The sequence below is a fragment of the Athene noctua genome, chromosome 17 (genome assembly GCF_965140245.1).
Source record: "Athene noctua chromosome 17, bAthNoc1.hap1.1, whole genome shotgun sequence".
In the NCBI taxonomy this organism is placed as follows: domain Eukaryota; kingdom Metazoa; phylum Chordata; class Aves; order Strigiformes; family Strigidae; genus Athene; species Athene noctua.
The window spans coordinates 10,931,979-10,950,028 of NC_134053.1; the positions used below are offsets into that span (position 1 = coordinate 10,931,979).

The 18,050-nt window shown below is 47.2% G+C and overlaps 2 protein-coding genes across 3 annotated transcripts; both read left to right on the forward strand.

Annotated features, from left to right (window-relative positions):
• The first annotated feature begins 236 nt into the window (after positions 1-236).
• On the forward strand, positions 237-10,424 carry DDX51 (DEAD-box helicase 51). Its single transcript, XM_074921476.1, has 16 exons — positions 237-269; positions 418-809; positions 1,201-1,436; positions 1,557-1,707; positions 3,129-3,274; positions 3,574-3,645; positions 3,817-3,923; positions 4,418-4,526; positions 5,152-5,297; positions 5,971-6,169; positions 6,818-6,933; positions 7,026-7,142; positions 8,071-8,172; positions 8,629-8,692; positions 8,906-9,040; positions 9,848-10,424. Exons 1-16 carry the CDS (start codon positions 247-249, stop codon positions 9,872-9,874), a joined length of 2,142 nt encoding a protein of 713 aa, XP_074777577.1. The 5' UTR covers positions 237-246; the 3' UTR covers positions 9,875-10,424.
• An 857-nt stretch (positions 10,425-11,281) lies between these two features.
• LOC141967492 (glutathione S-transferase theta-1-like) lies at positions 11,282-17,720 on the forward strand. Of its 2 annotated transcripts, XM_074921331.1 has the most exons (7): positions 11,282-11,449; positions 13,047-13,079; positions 13,419-13,445; positions 14,688-14,775; positions 15,459-15,609; positions 16,768-16,944; positions 17,474-17,720. In XM_074921331.1, the coding sequence occupies exons 1-7, from the start codon at positions 11,338-11,340 to the stop codon at positions 17,672-17,674; spliced, it is 789 nt and encodes a 262-aa protein (XP_074777432.1). In that variant the 5' UTR covers positions 11,282-11,337; the 3' UTR covers positions 17,675-17,720. The 2 variants fall into 2 exon arrangements, with proteins under 2 accessions (XP_074777432.1, XP_074777431.1); XM_074921330.1 differs by lacking the exons at positions 13,047-13,079; positions 13,419-13,445.
• The last annotated feature ends 330 nt before the right edge of the window (positions 17,721-18,050 follow it).

The following is an 18,050-nucleotide window of genomic DNA, read 5'->3' on the forward strand; positions in this document are numbered from 1 at the left end:
GGGCCTCTGTCCCGGGTGCCGGCCTGTCCCCAGGGGCATGCTGCGCTCTCCTGGGCCTCGGTGTCTCGGGCTGGGGGCTCCGCGGCTGGGGCACCTCTCCCCCCGTCTCCGCCTTTTCCCGCCCTTCTTCCCTCCCCGGCCGGCAGGCGGCGCGCGCCCGCCCCCGCCCTTCCGGAGCCTTCCGCCGCGGCGTCGCGCCACGCGGGCTCCGCTGACGTCATCTCCGTGCGCCCGCGCGGCGCGGCCATGGCGCTCTTCTGCATCCAGAGGTACCCGCGGCCCCGGGCTCTGCCTCGCCCCGGCAGCTGCGCCCCGGCGTCCCCCGCGGCAGGGGCTCGAGCGGGGGGTGTCTGGCCGGACGGGCCCGGTGGGCGCGGGCGGCTCGTGCCTGAGCGGGGTTTGTCTGGGCCGTTTCAGGTACGGCGGGGAGGAGCAGCGGGAGGAGGCGGGAGCCGAGGCGGAGGACCGGGCTCGGGTCCTACTGGAGCGGCTGCGCCAGCAGGCGAAGGCCCGGCAGCTGAAGAAGCAGCAGGAGGCGCAGCCCGAGGGAGGGGAAGGTGAGCAGTCCGGAGGAGCTGGCCCAGGGGCTGCGGGGCTGAGCCCCGGGGGTGAAGAAAAAAGAAGGAGGCAGAGGGAGAGTGAGGAGCAGTCCTGTGCACAAGGACAGAAGAAGCTAAAGAGGAAACAACAGCCTCGCGGCTCTTCTGAAGAAAGGGCAGATACAGAGGAGGCAGCAGATGGCAGCACTCCATCGAAGAAGAAAGAAAATAGAAGGAAATCGAAAGTGCTGCAAGAGAAGACTGAAAGAGGTAACAACAAACTGAGGCCGTAGGATTTAATTTCACTATGATTGACACTTCTCAACAGAGAAGTAGGCACAAGTTACCTGATGGTAAATTTTGTTTTCATCTGCTTAATACATTCCCAAAGTAATTCCTTTGTTAGGGGAAAGCTCTGTATTGCAAACTTTGATGATAAGTTTAGTGTAAAGGAAGAAGAGGTGTGTGTCACCTCAGTCTTCAGTTGCCTCTGTACCAACAAAGAAATGTTTGGCTTTTTCACTTGGATCTAGGAAAAAAGAGAAGTTTGCAAGTTGTTGATTAAGTCTGTCATTGTAAAATGTTCTCTATATCCCTTTTTCTGTAGCATGTTCTGACCTGTAGCTTTGTATTCCTTTTACCCAAATTCCACATTCTGAAGAAGGCATCAAACAACAGGAAAACAGAAGCAACCTTAAAAGTAAGTCTTCTAAAAGGAAGAAAGGAGATGAGGAAACAGAGGGATCCGAAAAAAGGAAGAAAGAGAACAGTGAAGGAGCTGAAGAAGATCAAAGCACAAAGGAGGAGCTGTCCTTAGCAGCCTCGGAGGAAAAGGCAAATCCTCCAGCCTCCAGTTTGGTGGTTCTTGGAGACTACGACAGAAAGCCAGTGCAGAAGGTAGCTCTCTTGACTGAATTTTCATGATGGTCAGGAAGGAACATGCGTCTGCTTATTTATGTATGGTGTTGTCTGTTTAATGGCAGAAATGCTTTGTTATTCTCCTTTCCCCCACCTCAGGTTCAGCCTTTCTTACCGCAGTGGCTTGCTCAACCCAAGTTAGTACAAAAACGTATCAAAGATAATCTAATTCCTGTTGGAGATGTCCCAGGAATTCATCCCTGGCTGCTGAAAAAACTGCAAATGAATGGGATAGAGTCCTTTTTTCCAGGTACCTTGGTAGTGCTTTTATTTCTTTCTAAAGTGGCTCATGTAGTTCCTGCAGTCTATTGCTGTATATTTTATAGAATTGGTGAAGTAAAACGTAGAACAAAACCAAGTTTAATGCATCAAAGTGATTGTAATAGTTTTGACCCTTCATATCTAAAGCTTTACCTAGACTAAGTAGTTGAAGCGTGTTATCTAGTCATAAATGCCACAAAATGTGATGGCTTGAAGTAATAGCTCACAGCTGGCAAAAGAGGGAGGTCTTACTTGTGTCCTGCTGTTTTCCCCCCTTATGCCAGGCTTGTGCTTTAGTTCCTTACCTTCCATCTCAGATGCTAATCAGACCTCTCTGGAAACCTGTTCAAGCTCATTAAAGTAGCAGAAAGCCATCCAAGCAAAAAAAAGCCGTTGGCTTTCCATTATTTTATCAGTTTTGCAAACAAGTACAATAAGTGCCAGCTCCTAAATAAATAGAAAGTGCAGCTGGTAGCAGGGATAAGGAGAGGAGGCAATGGAAGAAGAGGGAAGAAGGTGGGATCTCTGACCTTCAGTCAGTTACATGGTCCAGCTGAGCCTGGAGGCTCATCAAGGTTACACTGGAAAGCCAACATGTGTCCTCTCTTTTTAAGTGTGTGGTGACATTACATCATAATGTAAATACTGTTGCTCATTTTGTCCTGGGAGATCATAACAGGTTGCTTATAGCAACTTGTGTTTTCTCATAAGTCTATCTTATGGCTTGGTAGTAGTTGAATTAAGCAGTGTCATGCTTGAGATGGTGTCCACCAAAGTCAGACATCATATGCATCACTGACCATGGTCTTGTCACAAAGGTAGAACCCCTGGCTGCTAAACCTCATAGATAAACCAAAGTTGGCCAGTTTGTCAGGGCTCGTCAGGGGGCAGGGAGAGGAGAGAGTTAATGAATGACAGCCAGAGCTGCTGTTTGTTTCAGACCTGCAGCAAACTTGAATGACTCCAAAGCCTACAGGATGATTTTGCTCCTTGGCGGGTAAGGCTGCATTGCCGTGTTTCATATTCTGTGTCTTCAAAGAAAAAATGCTTACAGACAAATATTCATAGATTTTAAATCTGCCCAGTGCCATCCTAACGTGAGAACAAGAAGACAGGTGTGAGTTAAAAACCATATTTAAGACAGTAACATCTTAGCTGAGCACTAGAAATAGCTTAACTCTTGGAGAGGGAAATCTGTGTTCAGTGCTAAGCTCTTGTGAGTGAACAAGAGCCAAGTAAAACCAGATAGCATCTCGATTAACAGATGGGTTTGATTTCTTCCTCTCTTACATCTATAGCAACAACAGCACAGGTGTGGGAACAGTTTCATTGTATTTAACTGCTCTTCTGGATACACTGGTTTTAGTCCAGTTAACACTGTAGTTAATATTTGTTTCCATTTTTGTTCAGTTCAGGCAGAGGTGATTCCTGCTATTCTACAGAGTGCATCCAATGGGTATTTGATGGGGCGGGGAGGATACCGCCCCAGGGACATCTGTGTCTCTGCACCTACCGGCAGTGGTAAAACCCTGTCATTTGTCATACCCATAGTACAGGTGAGTTTACCCCCAGTGAATTATCTGTAGGGAAAATGCTGGGATTGCTTTTGTTCAAGCAAAAGTAGGTCAGAAAGCCAAGGGATTTGTGTATACGAGTCCCCTTCATCTCAGCATCCCGCTCCTTTTTTCAGACAACAGCCATAGCGTGAGGACTTGGGAGGGTGGAGGGGAGTAAAATGGAAACCCCAAAGTCCATAAGGATGTGTCAAGCCCATTTCTTCTCACTAGATTAGATACAAGAAACCCCTTCTTTCCCCGCTCCTTTCAGGGACTCATTTAGTCTTTTCTTTTGGCAGGTTCTGCTAAACCGAGTAGTTTGCCAAGTACGAGCTCTGGTTGTTCTGCCCACCAAAGAACTGGCACAGCAGGTATGTGACTCTCCGAGCAGAGCCGGGCTGAGGGAAAGGCTGGTGCAGCCGGTACTTTGGCTCTTCTGTGAAGAGGTTGAAGACCTGTCAGTGGGTTTGATGTTGTTACCATAATGGGAAGTATTACTTTAACTGATTTTGTTGTGGCTAACAAAGCCCATCTTTTTATAGGTGAGTAAAGTGTTCAACATTTACACTGATGGGACAGGTCTGAAGGTCGTTTTGATTACTGGCCAGAAATCTTTTGCAAAGGAGCAGGAGATGCTTGTCCAGAAAAAGTAGGTTAAAATGTCATTTGATAAGGTTTATAGAGATTGTAAGCTATTTAATCTTAGTAAGCAGAAGTCAAAATATAGGCTATTGTCACCATCATGCAATGATTTTGCATCGTGGGTTTATATGCTAGACCCTGTTTTTTGTCAAAGTGCCTGCTGTCACCTCTTTTATGATTGTTATGTTCTTCTAGATTTTGGGGATTGTTCAGCAGCTGAGTAGAATGCAAACGTTTACCTTATACCCACAGGTACAAATGATTGTTATGGGATTTTGTTGCAACTTAAGCTTTTTTAAGAGCAGTGAAGAATGTAATTTTTTATTTAAAATGGTTTAGTGTTCAAGCATTGCCTTTGCATGCTTTTCAAAGTAAAGTGTGTGTTTGAACTTTACTATTTCTCAGTTAAGTGAATAGTAGAAAACTCTGCTGACCAGGGATCTCTGTTACATGCTTTGTGGTGTAGGGAGAAAAGTATTGATGAGCGGCTTGTTCTTTCAGAGTGACAGGCTACTGCAGCCTGGCTGATATTATTGTGGCTACACCAGGGCGGCTCACAGATCACATTAGACAGACCCCAGGGTTCAGCCTGGTGCAGCTTCGCTTCCTGGTGAGTCAACTCCACAGGTCTCTCATCTTATTGCCAGGTGTCTTGCAGCTGTAATCCCTGCTTTCTTCTTGCACGGTACATAAATACATCTCTGCTGGAACTGTTGTGCAGGCCTGGTCTGCACTTCAGATTGCTCAGGCAGCAGTCTCGAGATGTTTTATACCAACTTGTGACACCCAAGCATCTACTCACTTCCCCTTCTCTCTTAGCCTCTTGCAAACACAAACTGGAAGTAAAGCCTTAGTGGTCAAGGTCAAGATGAATTATCAGACTGTAGCAGCTTCTGCCGTATGGGAGTCTGTGCAGAGACGTAGTTGCAATCTTATTTAGGATATGGAGATTTTTATCTCTTATTCGGAGATATGGATTGGATTTACGTGCAGATTAACTTGTGTGTAGTTTGAGTGTTAGGCTGGCTACTGAGCCACTGAAACAAAAGCAAAATTCATTTTTGGGGTAGAAACTTCTTCCTTTATTTGAGAAAGGGTGGGCAAAGAAAGTAATTCTGTTGACTAGAAGCTTCCATTATCTTAGATTCTGGTTCCTTTGTAGATACAAAAGGAAGTTAAAAGCTCCCCAGTGCTGGACAGTATTTAAGAAGTGCTTTTCATCCTTGTGAATTCAGATTGTAGATGAAGCTGACCGTATGATCGATGACATGCACCAGAACTGCCTGAACCAAATTGTCAAGGCTGCATTCCAAGCAGCAAATGACTCTGGCTCCAACATGCTTTTTCAGAGGACCAAACCAGGGCCTATAACAGCAGCCAGGTAAGTTGCAGAGTGCATTTCTTTGAACTGGTAGCACAGACACCAGCACTTAGATGTCACTGTCCTGCTTCTCAGTACTTCTACAGGCACTCCCAAAGCTTGCTCGCTCTGAGAGATGTCTGCCAAAGTAAGGCAGCTGCTTTTCCAAAGCTTGAAAAAGCAGGTAGTGAGCAGCTCATACCTGAGAATGTTGTTTAGACTGAAACCTAAGTGTTGTATTGTCCAAGCTTTCCTTAACTAGACTGAGATTCATTTGCACAGTAACCATAGTAATGACCTCTGGCAAGCTCAGTAATGGATTTGAAGGAAAACTCTTGGAATTATCTTATGTGCAGCTGCTGTTTTCATATAGCATGGTGGAGATGTGTCAGAAACTGAGGTCAACAACCAAGGAAGGAAGCAACTAGAATGAGGACGGGGGAGACTAGGATGGAAGGATGTGTGCAGGGGAAACAGATGCGGGTTGTGCAGTTGGTTGAGAGTGCTCATCAGTTCCGTCTGTGAACTCTGCCATAAAATAGGGGTGGAAAATAACCTACAGGAAGGGCCCAGGGCAGGAAAAGAGCATCAAAAAGAGTTAACTGCTTCCCTCATAACTTCATCTGAAGGCACTTGTGGAGGAACCCCTTTACTCCATCCTCAAAGATCAGTTTGTCTGTGCTGTTTATTTCAGCTCCTGCTATCCTCAGATACCCTTACAGAAACTGCTGTTTTCAGCCACACTGACCCAGGACCCAGAGAAACTGCAGCAGCTGGACTTATTCCAGCCTCGCCTCTTCACATCTGTCTACTCAGAGAAAAAAACACTTGGAGATGGAACAGAGACTGAACAGGATACTAATAAGAAATACACACTCCCCGAGGGGCTATCGGTATGACATTAATCCTCTTGAATAAATTATACATTAAGATTTGCTTAACTCTGGAGTATCTAGTTATGTTTTTACCCTATAAACAAATATGTTTTCTTTATGATGCCTTATGTTACAGAGGTGCTGGGCAAAAGTGGCTTTGGGAGTATTTATGACCCAGAGCTCTACCCCTGCACATTTGTTTTCTCATTACTTAGTGTTGATTTGGTTAAGACTGGACTTTAATTTTTTTTTAATTAAGCTCTCTTCATGCAGAATTAGGTTTACCAGCAATGGGGAGTGGAGATATGAAGTAATAATAATACAGTAGCACTTATCAGCTGTCCCTACACATAACATACATTTCAAGGCATGTAGATACAGGTCACCCTGTAGGTAAGAAGGCAGTGCATGTTGTTACTTGCTGTGGAGAAGTGAGAACATCAGAACAGCACAGATCTCCTGTCTCCACCTTGTATGGTATCCTCACAGCCTGTAACTGTGACTTACTCTAAAGGGGGTGGCATTGTGGGGGGCTGGTTTTGCTGCTATCAATCAGCTGTAGAACACCTAAGCCTATGTAGGTCATGGACAGGTAGTGGGTTTCAGAGAAGATAGCCTTGGCAAGAAGTAATTTTTCTCTGTGAACTTTTCTTCTGTCGACTGCAGCAATGTTATGTGCCTTGTGACCTGAATTCCAAGCCTTTGCTCCTCTTGCATTTCATGCTGACAATGAAATTTTCCCGCGTGTTGTGCTTTACCAACTCCAGGGAAGCTTCTCACAGGTGAATACATTAATGAGATCACTGTAGTAGGTATCTGTCAAGTAATGTTACAGGGGCAATGAAGCAACTGTTTCTGTCCCATTTACATACAGATTGTTCCTGCTGGTTCAGGCTTTTGGTGGAGTCACTGTGGCTGAATTTTCTTCTCGGTTACCTCCAAATGAGAGACGGAGAACCATGAAGGAATTTGAACAAGGGAAAATACAACTGTAAGCATCTTAAATAAGCTTCCTGCATGTCTTCCAACATAAGCTATTGCCAGTGTGAAAAGCTAGGTAGAACCAAGAATACAATTAAACAGGGTCCTCTGTAAAACACTGTGCAGGAGCCAACTTGCAAAACGGGTGTGAGACTTGGACTTGTGACTTGGATTGTTTACCCTGCATGTAATTTGGCCTGTTCTAATCTAGCTGTAATCTGAATTGCGATGTATTGCTTTATAACAAGCAGTAAATGTAAGTGCTTGTTTATACAGTTGCCTAAAACACATACAGTTCTGAAAATCTTAAATGTAATGTGTGTGCTTGGCATCCGGCACTTGTTGAAAGAAAATGGATGTTGGTGCTAGAACTATATATAGTATTAGTGCTTCCTACCAAAGAAATCCCTGATCAGACTGGCACACACATTTACTTCTATCCATGTGTTTGATTTCCTTTATGACTTTGGTAGCTATATAGAATTGCATCTGTGGAATGTCTCTGAGAAGGTAAATACTTATTTTCTGGATTTTCTTTTTATCCAAACCTGGTGTTTAAAATCCTCCTTAACTACTGGAATTTCACACCTCTCTGTGTTCAGTTGTTCAGATAGGTCGCAGGTTTGTAACCTTCAATGTGGTGGGTGCCATCTGGCTTAGTGTCACATGCTTGGAGAACCTGGAAACACCCAGTAACTTCTCATGCACAACAGTAGGTGACAAGCCTGTAGTGATGCTTGGAGGTCTGCGGGCAGCTAGTCATGCCTGTGACAATAAGGAGTGACTTAAAATGCTGCTGTCATGCTTAGAGGTGAGAGGCTGGCTGCCCAGTTTGAACAGAGATTAGCGAGAGTTGTGCTGTGTTCACTCATGTTTCACTTGTGTGCGTAGTGCAGGAGATGTTACCTGAAAATGATTGTATGTCCCTTTAAAACCAGGTTAATCAGCACAGATGCCACTGCACGAGGGATTGACATCAAAGGAGTGAATTACGTAATAAACTACGATGCACCACAGTTCATCAGGACGTATATTCACCGGTAAGACAACCAGGAGTAAAAGGGAAATGTCTGAGCTTGGTTTATTTTGAAATATTTAGCAAAGGTGACATGCACTTAAAAGGGTTTTTAGCTTTGAATATTTTACTTTCATAGGCAAATAGCTTTCTAATCAAGCCCATAGCATCACCAGAGTAATGCAGTATTGAAACAGAACCAGCACCCTATTGTAGAAAAGATATTTTACAGGAGCTAGAAATACTGTCCTGGACAGAATTGATGTTGGGTTTCTTGATGTTCAGAAAACTGCAGCGGCTCACAGCTGTGAACGAGCCCTGGCAATGTTCATCCTTTGTACCATATGGCTAGTCCTGCTGTGCTAACCTCAAAAAACTCAGAATCAGATTTTCATAAATGTGGAGAATTTCAGAATCAGATTCTTGGAGCTGGCAGTGGCAGTGACTGTGTGGCTAAACTGACTCGATGCTACTTTTTCAGAGTTGGAAGAACAGCTCGTGCAGGAGAAGTGGGTGTTGCTTTCAGCTTGGTCCTTCGAATTCAGGTATGTCGTTGGTGTGGGATTCCTTTGATAGGGACACATGCAGGGGCATACGGAAGATAAGGTTCATGCTACTTTCCACCTTTTCCAGTCAGCTGGGTTTTGCACATGGAAACTTCCATTCTTTCCTGACTAGGCAGCGCGTTCCAAAATGTGCTCATTTTCTAGCTGACAGGCAGTGGTGTGTCATCTCCTGTGTGTGTTTTTGTTATGCAGGAACGTAGGTTTCTGCGGATGTTGAAGGATGCTGGCATCCAAGATGTAAAGAAGAACCCAGTGAAAGGCAACTCATTGAAGCCGTTGGTGCAGCAATATGAGGAAGCTCTGTGTAAGCTTGAGAAGACAGTCAAGGTAATTGAAAAGGGGAAGAAAATGAAAAAATCCAACTACAACTTCCACAGTTCATTGCAACTCATGACTAGCACAAGTATTAGCATACAGGATCCTTTCCTTCAACTGAGACATTTTCGTTTTGGTGTGAAAGCAGCATTTGTGGGTGCATCATTATAAAAAGGGTGGGGAGGAGTAAAAGAGTTTTTTCTGTTAAAAGAAGGGTAAGCAGCATTCCCGGAGATATTTAAAAGACATGTAGATGTGGCGCTCAGGGACATGGTTTAGTGGTGGACTTGGCAGTGTTAGGATGATTCTATGATTCGTGGTGTTTCCTTTTCTATTCTGCCTCTCTCTTTACCTCTGGAGCTGGGATTTTGGCAACTACCCAGAGAAAGGCAAACGATGCAGAAATTAAACTTTTTGTCATTACATAGTTTTAAGAAGAATTTACAGCTATGATGACTAGAAGTTGGGCGTTCCAAGCCAGGAAAGCATTTCCTGCAGGCCCTCATTTATACACCAGTGGGAAGGTTGGGAGCTTTCAGATAAAAGCAGGGTTACACTTAGCTTGCCAAAGGGGTAGACTAGGGATCCATAATAGACTTTCTGTACTGTGTGATTGGGCAGGTGTCCTGCTGTCTAATTTGAGGACTCCTGATAAACATCTGTGCTTGAAAAACAGTGATTTGGTGTTGTAGACTAGGAATGTTTGAAAACTGGGGCAGAAAGGCTTATTAAATTGTCCCATTGCTCTCTGAAGCCCTTCAGTGTGCCTTAGACAGACAGGTTCTTCTTCAGTCACTTCTCAACTTTAATTTTGAACAGAACGAGCGAGCACAGAAACGAGCCTGAATAAACAGAAGCTGAGAAGGTCGTGTTTCGTGGCACCGGACCTGCTGAGGGGGATAGGTCATGGACTATTACCTGGCACAGTAACAATCAGACATGATCCCTGAATGGTTGGCTCCTCAACCTCATCATCTCTGCAGTCAGCTGTTACAGGCATCATCCCCCTTTCAGGGACACTGTGAACAGAGCTCAGTTACTGGTTTAAAAAATAAATAAATTTTGAGATAGAGTTGTCTTGAAGAGGACTTTGCATCGTATCCTGCTGGCATACGTGAAACCACTGCCAGGGAGCAGCAGAGCCATTACACAGCTCCTGAGCAGGGGCCCGATGGAGCTGCTGGTCTCCAGGGGTGAGGGCTGTGCCCTTCTCACCTCTGACCTAGCTCTCTCTTACTGCACAAGCAGCAGCATCTGCATAAACACCTGCACAGGGCCTGTAGCAAAAGACTGTTTGAAGAGCTGCTCTAGGCTGAAGTGACTGCAACTTTTAAATAAATACTATATATATATTTTTAAATGGTGCCTAATAAAGATTCCTGGATACAGAGATGGAGATAGTGGTGAAGTCTTGTGTTTTTCTTGTCGTTTTGTTGCCTACATTGTTTCCTTCCAACCTTGAGTACCTGTGGTTTTATTAAGTGTTAGGTTGGTGTTAATGCGGACTGAAACGTTGGATGTCTGATATGAATATGCTGGAGTCGGCTATTATTGCTGCAAGCCATAAATTAGTGTTGGACACGTATCACTGGTATTTTTAGCTACCCCTGGCAGAAGGCTTAGAGCTACCCTAGACGGCAGCCTGCATCTGCCCTCCCAGGCCTTCAGCGAGAAAGGCCCCAGCTCTGGCTGATGATTTTTTTTTTTTTTTTTTTTTTTTTTTACGAAGTCACGTACCCCAGCAGTAGCAATACATTACTGGAGCAGAATGAAGGGCTGGGATTCTGGGAGGGAAGGGTGGCTGCCTCTTGTGAAGACAGGAGCCGCGGGGGGTTGTTTTGCAGCACTGACTCGCTCCCCTGTGCCTTTCTCCGAGGCGGTTTTCGCACCGCCCAGGCGCCTGGGCTGGGCTCAGAGCGGCAGAAACGGGGAGACCTCACCCAGGAGCAAAACACGGATCTACCTTCGCACACCTACGCCCCATCAGCCCGCTTTGGTTTTCCTTATCGTTAAGCAATAACGGGCAGTTGCCGTGACAAGCCCGAGTTCAACCGTGAGGTGGCAGAACCCGGCTGGAACGTTGCCCGGAGGAGCTGCCCTCGCCCCGCTCCTTTCAGACCACCGGCCGCATCTCGCCGCCCCCCAGCCCCGCGGCCGGTAACGCGGCGGGCGGGACCCCCGGGGCCTCCCCGGGCCCGGCGGCGGCGGCGGCTCCGCCCCCGCGGGAGGGGCCGGCGCTGCCCCGCCCCGGGAGCGCGGGGCCGGCGGGACGGGACGAGCCGGGCCGGGCCGGGCCGGGCGGCGGCAGGATGGGGCTGGAACTGTACCTGGACCTGCTCTCGCAGCCCTGCCGCTCCATCTACATCTTCGCCCGCAGCAACAACATCCCCTTCGAGTTCAAGCACGTGGAGCTGATGAAGGGTGAGCGGGGCCGGGGGGTGGCGGGGGCGGGCGGGTCTGAAGAGCACACACACACAGTTGGATCTCCTATTATTTGTCTAAAACAGATTTCTGAAGAGAATATCATTATATTTGTCTTGTGGAAGATGCTGTTATAGCCCTGAAACTTAAAACAACAGGTGGCTGCTCTGAAAGTGCCCCCTGGAAATAGTCCCCGGCCCGCACTCATTCCCAAGCTACCAGGTCCCAGTAACAGCCCCGCCGGGACCAGTCTGACAGCAGAGAGAGCGGATCCGTGTCCAGAAACATCTCCTGTCACTAACACGGTTCCTAGAGGTGCAGAGAGCTGGCGTGTGTGTTGGGAAAGAAAAGCCCTGAAGTTCAATACTAACATTCTCTCCCTCTTTCTAAACCAAAACAAAATGTAATTTCTTTTTTAAAAAAAAAAAAAAAAAAAAAAAGTATGGGCTTAAATATTCAAATCCATGAACGCAGCCCCTGGGTTAGGAGGGCGCCCGGCTCCCCCCGCCGCTCGCTACCAGCCGCCCCCGCGGAGCCGCGCCGCGGGTGGGACCGCGTTACTCAATCGTCCCCCTCGGTGCGGGATGCTGCAAGAGGGTGTGGTGGCCCTCCAGCTGCAGGAGGCTCCTGCCGAGACAAAAACAAGACCTCATTTCCTTAAGAAACCCTGACTAAGGTGCAGTGTGGGTGCCTGCGCTCCTCTGCAGCAAATAGGACTCTGCGAAGGTGTGCGAGATCTTTGAAATCGGCCTCACCCCAGCAGAAAATGGATCTCTGAAAAAAGGGCTGGTTTTTTGAAAAAAACGCTCAGGATGTGCTAGGTCTGAGGCCATTCCCCATTTAGATGACAAACAAAAAGGAACAGGGATGGGACATTCTCGTGTGGGCGAGGACAGCGAGGTGCGTGGTTCTTGCTCTCTAATTCAGCTTTCTTAGAAAACTGCGCTCTGGTAAGCAGCACTTGCTGCAGAGCAACTTTTCTCCTCCTCTTAGCTGGGGTTAACAGCCCCTTGGGAAGGGTCTTCATGCAAGAGCTTGCTGATGTCTCCCCGTGTGCGGGTGGGGCAGGACAGCCGGCCGCCCCGTGGGGTGTTCCGTCGGGGCAGGCTGTCTGTCCTCAGGTTGTCTGGAGAGGTTTGAGAACAGGCTTGCAAAGTCGGTGAAGGTAGTGGAGCGAGGCAACACAGCCACCAGGGATCTCAATGCTGTGAAGAAGGAAAGGTGGTTGGTTGTATTAAAACCAACTGATAATTGGTAGGAGCCTGCCCAAGAGGTATCACGTATTTTTCCCCAAAGGATGCCCAAAGATGTGTATCTGCGTTCTCTGTAACTGAAGCTGGTAAAATCCATCCTTCAACCTTTCCAGGGCTCTGCTGGATTTGAAATTAAGGTAGTGTATTTGGCATAAAAATGCCTTGGTAAGCAGGGCTTAAAACCAGCGAAAGCTGAGAAGGCTTCTGGAGCTCAAATTGATAAAGGAACAAAAGAGGCTCCAGCTTGTGACTCAAACCTCAGGTGTGTTGCGGTTCAGTCTCTGGGTGTTCCCCTGCACACCTTAGCTGTGCACTGATGGCACCTCACTGCGGCTTCCCACCAGCCTCTGTCATAGGGAAAACTTCTGCTATTGTTTGTAGCTGGGGGCAGGCTCATCTAGTGTCCTTCCCCTTCCTTCCTAATAAATAAACTGTGGTGGTAAAACAGTGGTGCAAAGGAGAGGAGATTGGCAGGCAAGCAATGAGAGCATCAGGGAGAATGGAACAACTGGAATACAGGCATCAGGGGAACTGAGAGGAAGGAAAATGAATTAAAACACCGTTTCCCAGCGATCTGTGCCTCATGGCATCAGCGTTTGCTCTTGGTCCATGGATTTAAGATGGGTAATTTGGCTTACGGGAATGCTAGAGGTGTGTCCCATCCCTGTGGTGTGTGCCCCTCTCACGCCGTGGGGCAGCACCCCTGGTACCTGCAGCTGGCTTAGCTCGGCAGCCAGGCACGGGCACGCCAGCCCCCAAACCAGCACTCAGGGACACGGTGTGGGTGGCCTCGCTGCACTAGTGCCTGTCACTGCCCAGTATGTAAGGACCAGGTGAGGAAACATACACTCAGATTTGAGCTGGTGGGTTAATTGTGTCCCCCTAGAAAAGTTCTTGGTCCCCCAGTACCATAGGTCTCAAGGAAGCGGGTAGAAAGATTGAGGAAAGAAATCACACAACACTCCAGGGACACGTGAGGACCTGGAATCTGCAGTGTGTGTAGGAAACCCCAATGTCTTTTTGAAAGGGAGTGGGGGAGACGGGCTGTGAGTCAAGTGACAGGGGAATAGTCACAAATCTGGTTTGCCGAGTAGCGGGAAAACTAAAACCATATCCAGAGTATCTCCTCTGGCACAGAAATTCTTGGGTGAGTCACGTAGCACGACATGGTACAATGTTAAGACATTAGAGAAGCTTGAATACAGATGTACATGCATGTGACTGAAGCCAGGCACTGGAAAAGACTGACACAAATGAGTCACATAAAACGAGGCTTCTGGGAATAGGTTCAGATGTAATGGAGCACGCTGAGACCTCAGATGAACAAAGCACCTTCTCCTGTCAGGTTCATTCTGCCTGCCTTTCAGGGGTGACTTATAAGATAGCTTAAAAGCAAATTCAAATCCATATTTGTTCTGACAAAAGATAGGCAAAACCCACAGACAGAGATGATTGATAGATCTGTAATGAAGTGTCCATGGCTTTATATAGAATTCTAGAAATTTATTTTCATCTGAGGACTAAAAATAGAGTTGAATATAAATTACATTATCTTCCAGGAAAAAAAAAAATTAAAATTGCTGTCTCACTGTCCTTGTGGTTCACGTTTCTGATAGCGAGATCCCTTTCCTCCAAGGCGCTCGGTGTTCACTCTGGGTTTGTACAGGACAGGTACCTCCAGACACTAACTTGGAGCTGATAGAGCCCTGACCTGACAAGCGCTGTTGGCCTGAAAAGATTCTTAACCATTCTGACCTTTGTGAGGTGGCTCTGGTACGCAGGCAATAAGCAAGAAAGCTGACATCATAGGGCAAGCCCCCTATTCACCCTGCGGCACTTTCTGATTGCTTATAAACTTAACAAGACTGTATTTGTACAATCAAAACCAGGAACTTGAGGCCAAATGGTCCCCACAGACTCCTCAGGTATTTGCAGACAGGTCGTGAGCATCACTGCTAAGTAAAACTTTTCCCTTTCCTTCTCAGGGCAGCACAGGACGGAGGAGTTCCGGAAGGTGAATATCCTGATGAAGGTGCCTGCACTAAAGGATGGTTCTTTCACCTTAGCAGAGAGGTGAGGCTCAGATAAGATCAATCCCCTGCTGCAGTATTGTTTATCCTAATGCTTGGATTCTGCCAGTGCTCTGTGCGGTCTTTTCTGGGACTCCAGCTTAGGTAGTTGTTTGCCTCCTTCCTATCTGTTCCACTTGTACATAACATAAACCTGCTTCAAGAGAAGCTTCCTCATGTAAGCAACTTGAACAGCATTGTTTATGGAAAAATCTGTGAGCTGCTGCTCAGAGCTAGCTTGCATGCAGGCAGTGTCTCTGAGCTTCAGTACCTGTCCATGTGGCCTCCAGCTCTCTGCCTTCAGCTGGAGGCTGCAGGTCGATGCAGTAAATCTGACATAAGGCACTCACTGCTGGATGGCCAGGCAATACAAAGCTCTGATTTGGTATAAACTCATTCTGTGGCTCTTATTTGCTCAAAAACGTTGATGGGGTAACTGTACCAGCAGGCCACGTCTCTCACTGGGCTGTATCAGATAATCGCTGTCCACAAGCAGCCAGTCAAGCCATCACAAACTCTCTCATGTGCTGTTCCTAGCTGGAAACTGCATGTCCTGCACTTGTACCTGGCTCAGATCAGGTTTGTACTGCCACTGGTCCAGCAGTACAAAATTTGAGGGAAGAAGAAAGGATGAGGTGCTTTAATCTCAGATGATCAGCTCACCAGTCTGCCTTGCTCTCTGGGCAGCATTGCAATCCTCCTGTACCTGGCCCGGAAATTCAAGACTCCTGATCACTGGTACCCGTCTGACCTGCAGAAAAGGGCTCGGGTTGATGAGTACCTGTCCTGGCAGCACGTTAACATTCGTGGGAAGGGAAGCAAGCTGTTCTTAACTAAGGTAAGACCATTATATACCAAAAACTCACCGCTAAGATCTCTGAGTGCAACGGCCCAGGAAGTACCTCCTGTGTGCAGGGCCTTTCTTATCAAATGTACAAGCTAGGTAGCAGATAGAAACAAAACTAGATCTGGAATTGACTTGACTGCTCAGCTGAGCCTAACTGAAGTGTCCTGATGTCGTGGTTTGAACCTGGCCGGCAGCCAAACACCATGCAGCTGCTCGCTCACCCCCCTGGCCCCAGGGAATGGGGTACGGAGTTGAAGGGGTAAAGGGTGACTTGTAGGTTGAGATAAAAACAGTGTAATAATTGTAATAAAATAAAACAATAATAGAAAGTACAAACGGGTAATGCACACTGTGACTGCTCCCCACCCACTGACCGATACCCAGCCTGTCCCCAGCTAGCGATCCTGCAAAAAGCCAAGATCCTGCAGTCACAATCCCAGAAGCAAGAGAGAACCCCCTCCTTCCCAGCTACCCCTCCTCTATATACTGAGCCTGACCTAACGTGATATGAATATTCCACTGGCCAGTTTGAGCCCTGTGCTCTGGCCGTGCTCCTCCCCAGCTTCCTGCACACCTGCGCACAGGCAGGACATGGGGAGTTGGAGAGTCCTTGATCTTGTAGCAACAACTGAAAACAGCAGCATGTTATCAACATTCCTCTCATACCAAATTCCATACTGAATCCAAAGCACAGCACTATTCTAGTTATTAAGAAGAAAAATTAACTCTATCCCAGCCAAAACCAGGACACTGAATACTTCATGCTAAAGCCACAGCTCTGCGCACGCACTGAGCTCCAGAGCAAACCCACCCTGGGTGAGCAGGTAGCACCCAACACAGCTCACTGCCTTCTGCCCAGCTTCATGGAAAGAGCGAACCTCCTGCTGGAAAACAAAATGTAGTTGCCTGCAAATGATGCAGTCTTCCCTTGAGAGGAGACTCATGGTTGAAATTTCAGTTTCTAGGGAGGAGACAAGGACAGAAAGGAATTAATGACTAACATTAATTCCTTTCTGTCAAAGGAGATTAACAGTACCAGTTGTTCTTGTGCATGGCTGGTGAGGGATTCTTAGAAGGAGGCAGTGGGAGGGTGCGGACTAAGTTTGGAGGGAAATATGTAAAAATTAACTTGTTTCTTCTCCCTGACAGGTGCTGCTGCCTCTCCTCACAGGCCAGCCACTTCCTCCAGAGAAACTGGAAAGTGTTACTGAAGAGCTCAACATTGTCCTGAACCAGTTTGAGGAGAAGTTCTTGCAGGACAAGCCCTTCATCGCAGGCAGCGAGGTCTCTCTGGCAGACCTTGTAGCACTGGTGGAGCTCATGCAGGTGAGCATCAACCCCAGCACTGTTGGATATACAAGCTGGGTTTTGGGCAGGCCAGGCCAAGGTGTAGCTGCAACACCACCACCTATTTATGGCAGATCTTTCTCCCTGCAGTTAACTCCTTAGTGGAATTAAATCTTGTTCCTTTTTGACTTTGACCATAATTGAGTTTTCCAGAGAACAACCTACTTTGAGACAGTTCTCTCTATGGAAGTATGGACAGAATTCCTCAGAAAAAATGATAAATTAGAAACGAGGAAGAGATGTGTTGGTGTGCATGGACTTCTGTGTTCTGCATTAGACAGTTTTTGGGTTAGCCATGGCCGTGCTCTTTCGCTGCACATCCCAGGGGACAGCAGCTGCTGAGCATGACAACACTTGCTTCCTGCTAGCTAAGAACCAGAGATGAACCCCACCTAATGTTACAGCTGCCTGCTGCCTTGAGCCAAAAGCGTATCTTGTGCTTCAGTCTGGTCCCCTCGCTGGCAAGTGTTTTTACTCACTCCCGCGTTCTCTTGCTCTGTCTCTGCAGCCCGTGGGCGCTGGCTATGACCTGTTTGAGGAGAGGCCGAAGTTGGCAGAGTGGCGCAGGCAGGTGGAGGAAGCGGTGGGCAAGCAGCTCTTCCAGGAAGCCCATGAAGGGATCTTGAACGCCAAGAGCTTGACCGCCGATAAGATTGCACCCGAACTGCTGGAGCATTTCAAGCACCAGCTCCTCAAGCAGGCCAGTTAGAATTAGGGGGTTATAGTATAAGTAAAATTGATTATTTTGTTCAGGCTTTTTGTAGTATTTCAGTGTTTTTTCTAAAAATCATACAGAAACACCATTCCATAAAATGCACTTCAATCACAGCCTTTCTCTAACTTAGAAGGGAAGAAAACTGCATCTTAACCTGACTGCAGTGAGCTGCTTTTCCCTTGTCCACTACAGGTATGTGAGCTGTAGCTCTACAGGCTTTTCTTTCTGGCTCCTACACCGCTGGATCTGCTTGAGAACAGAAGTGGTTCAGTCCGTGTGGGAACTGGAGCCAGCCAGAACTGCCCTTTCCGTCCCTGTTCTGAATTTTCCAGGTCACAGCACTATAGAAGGGGCAAAGGTTTCCTGAGGG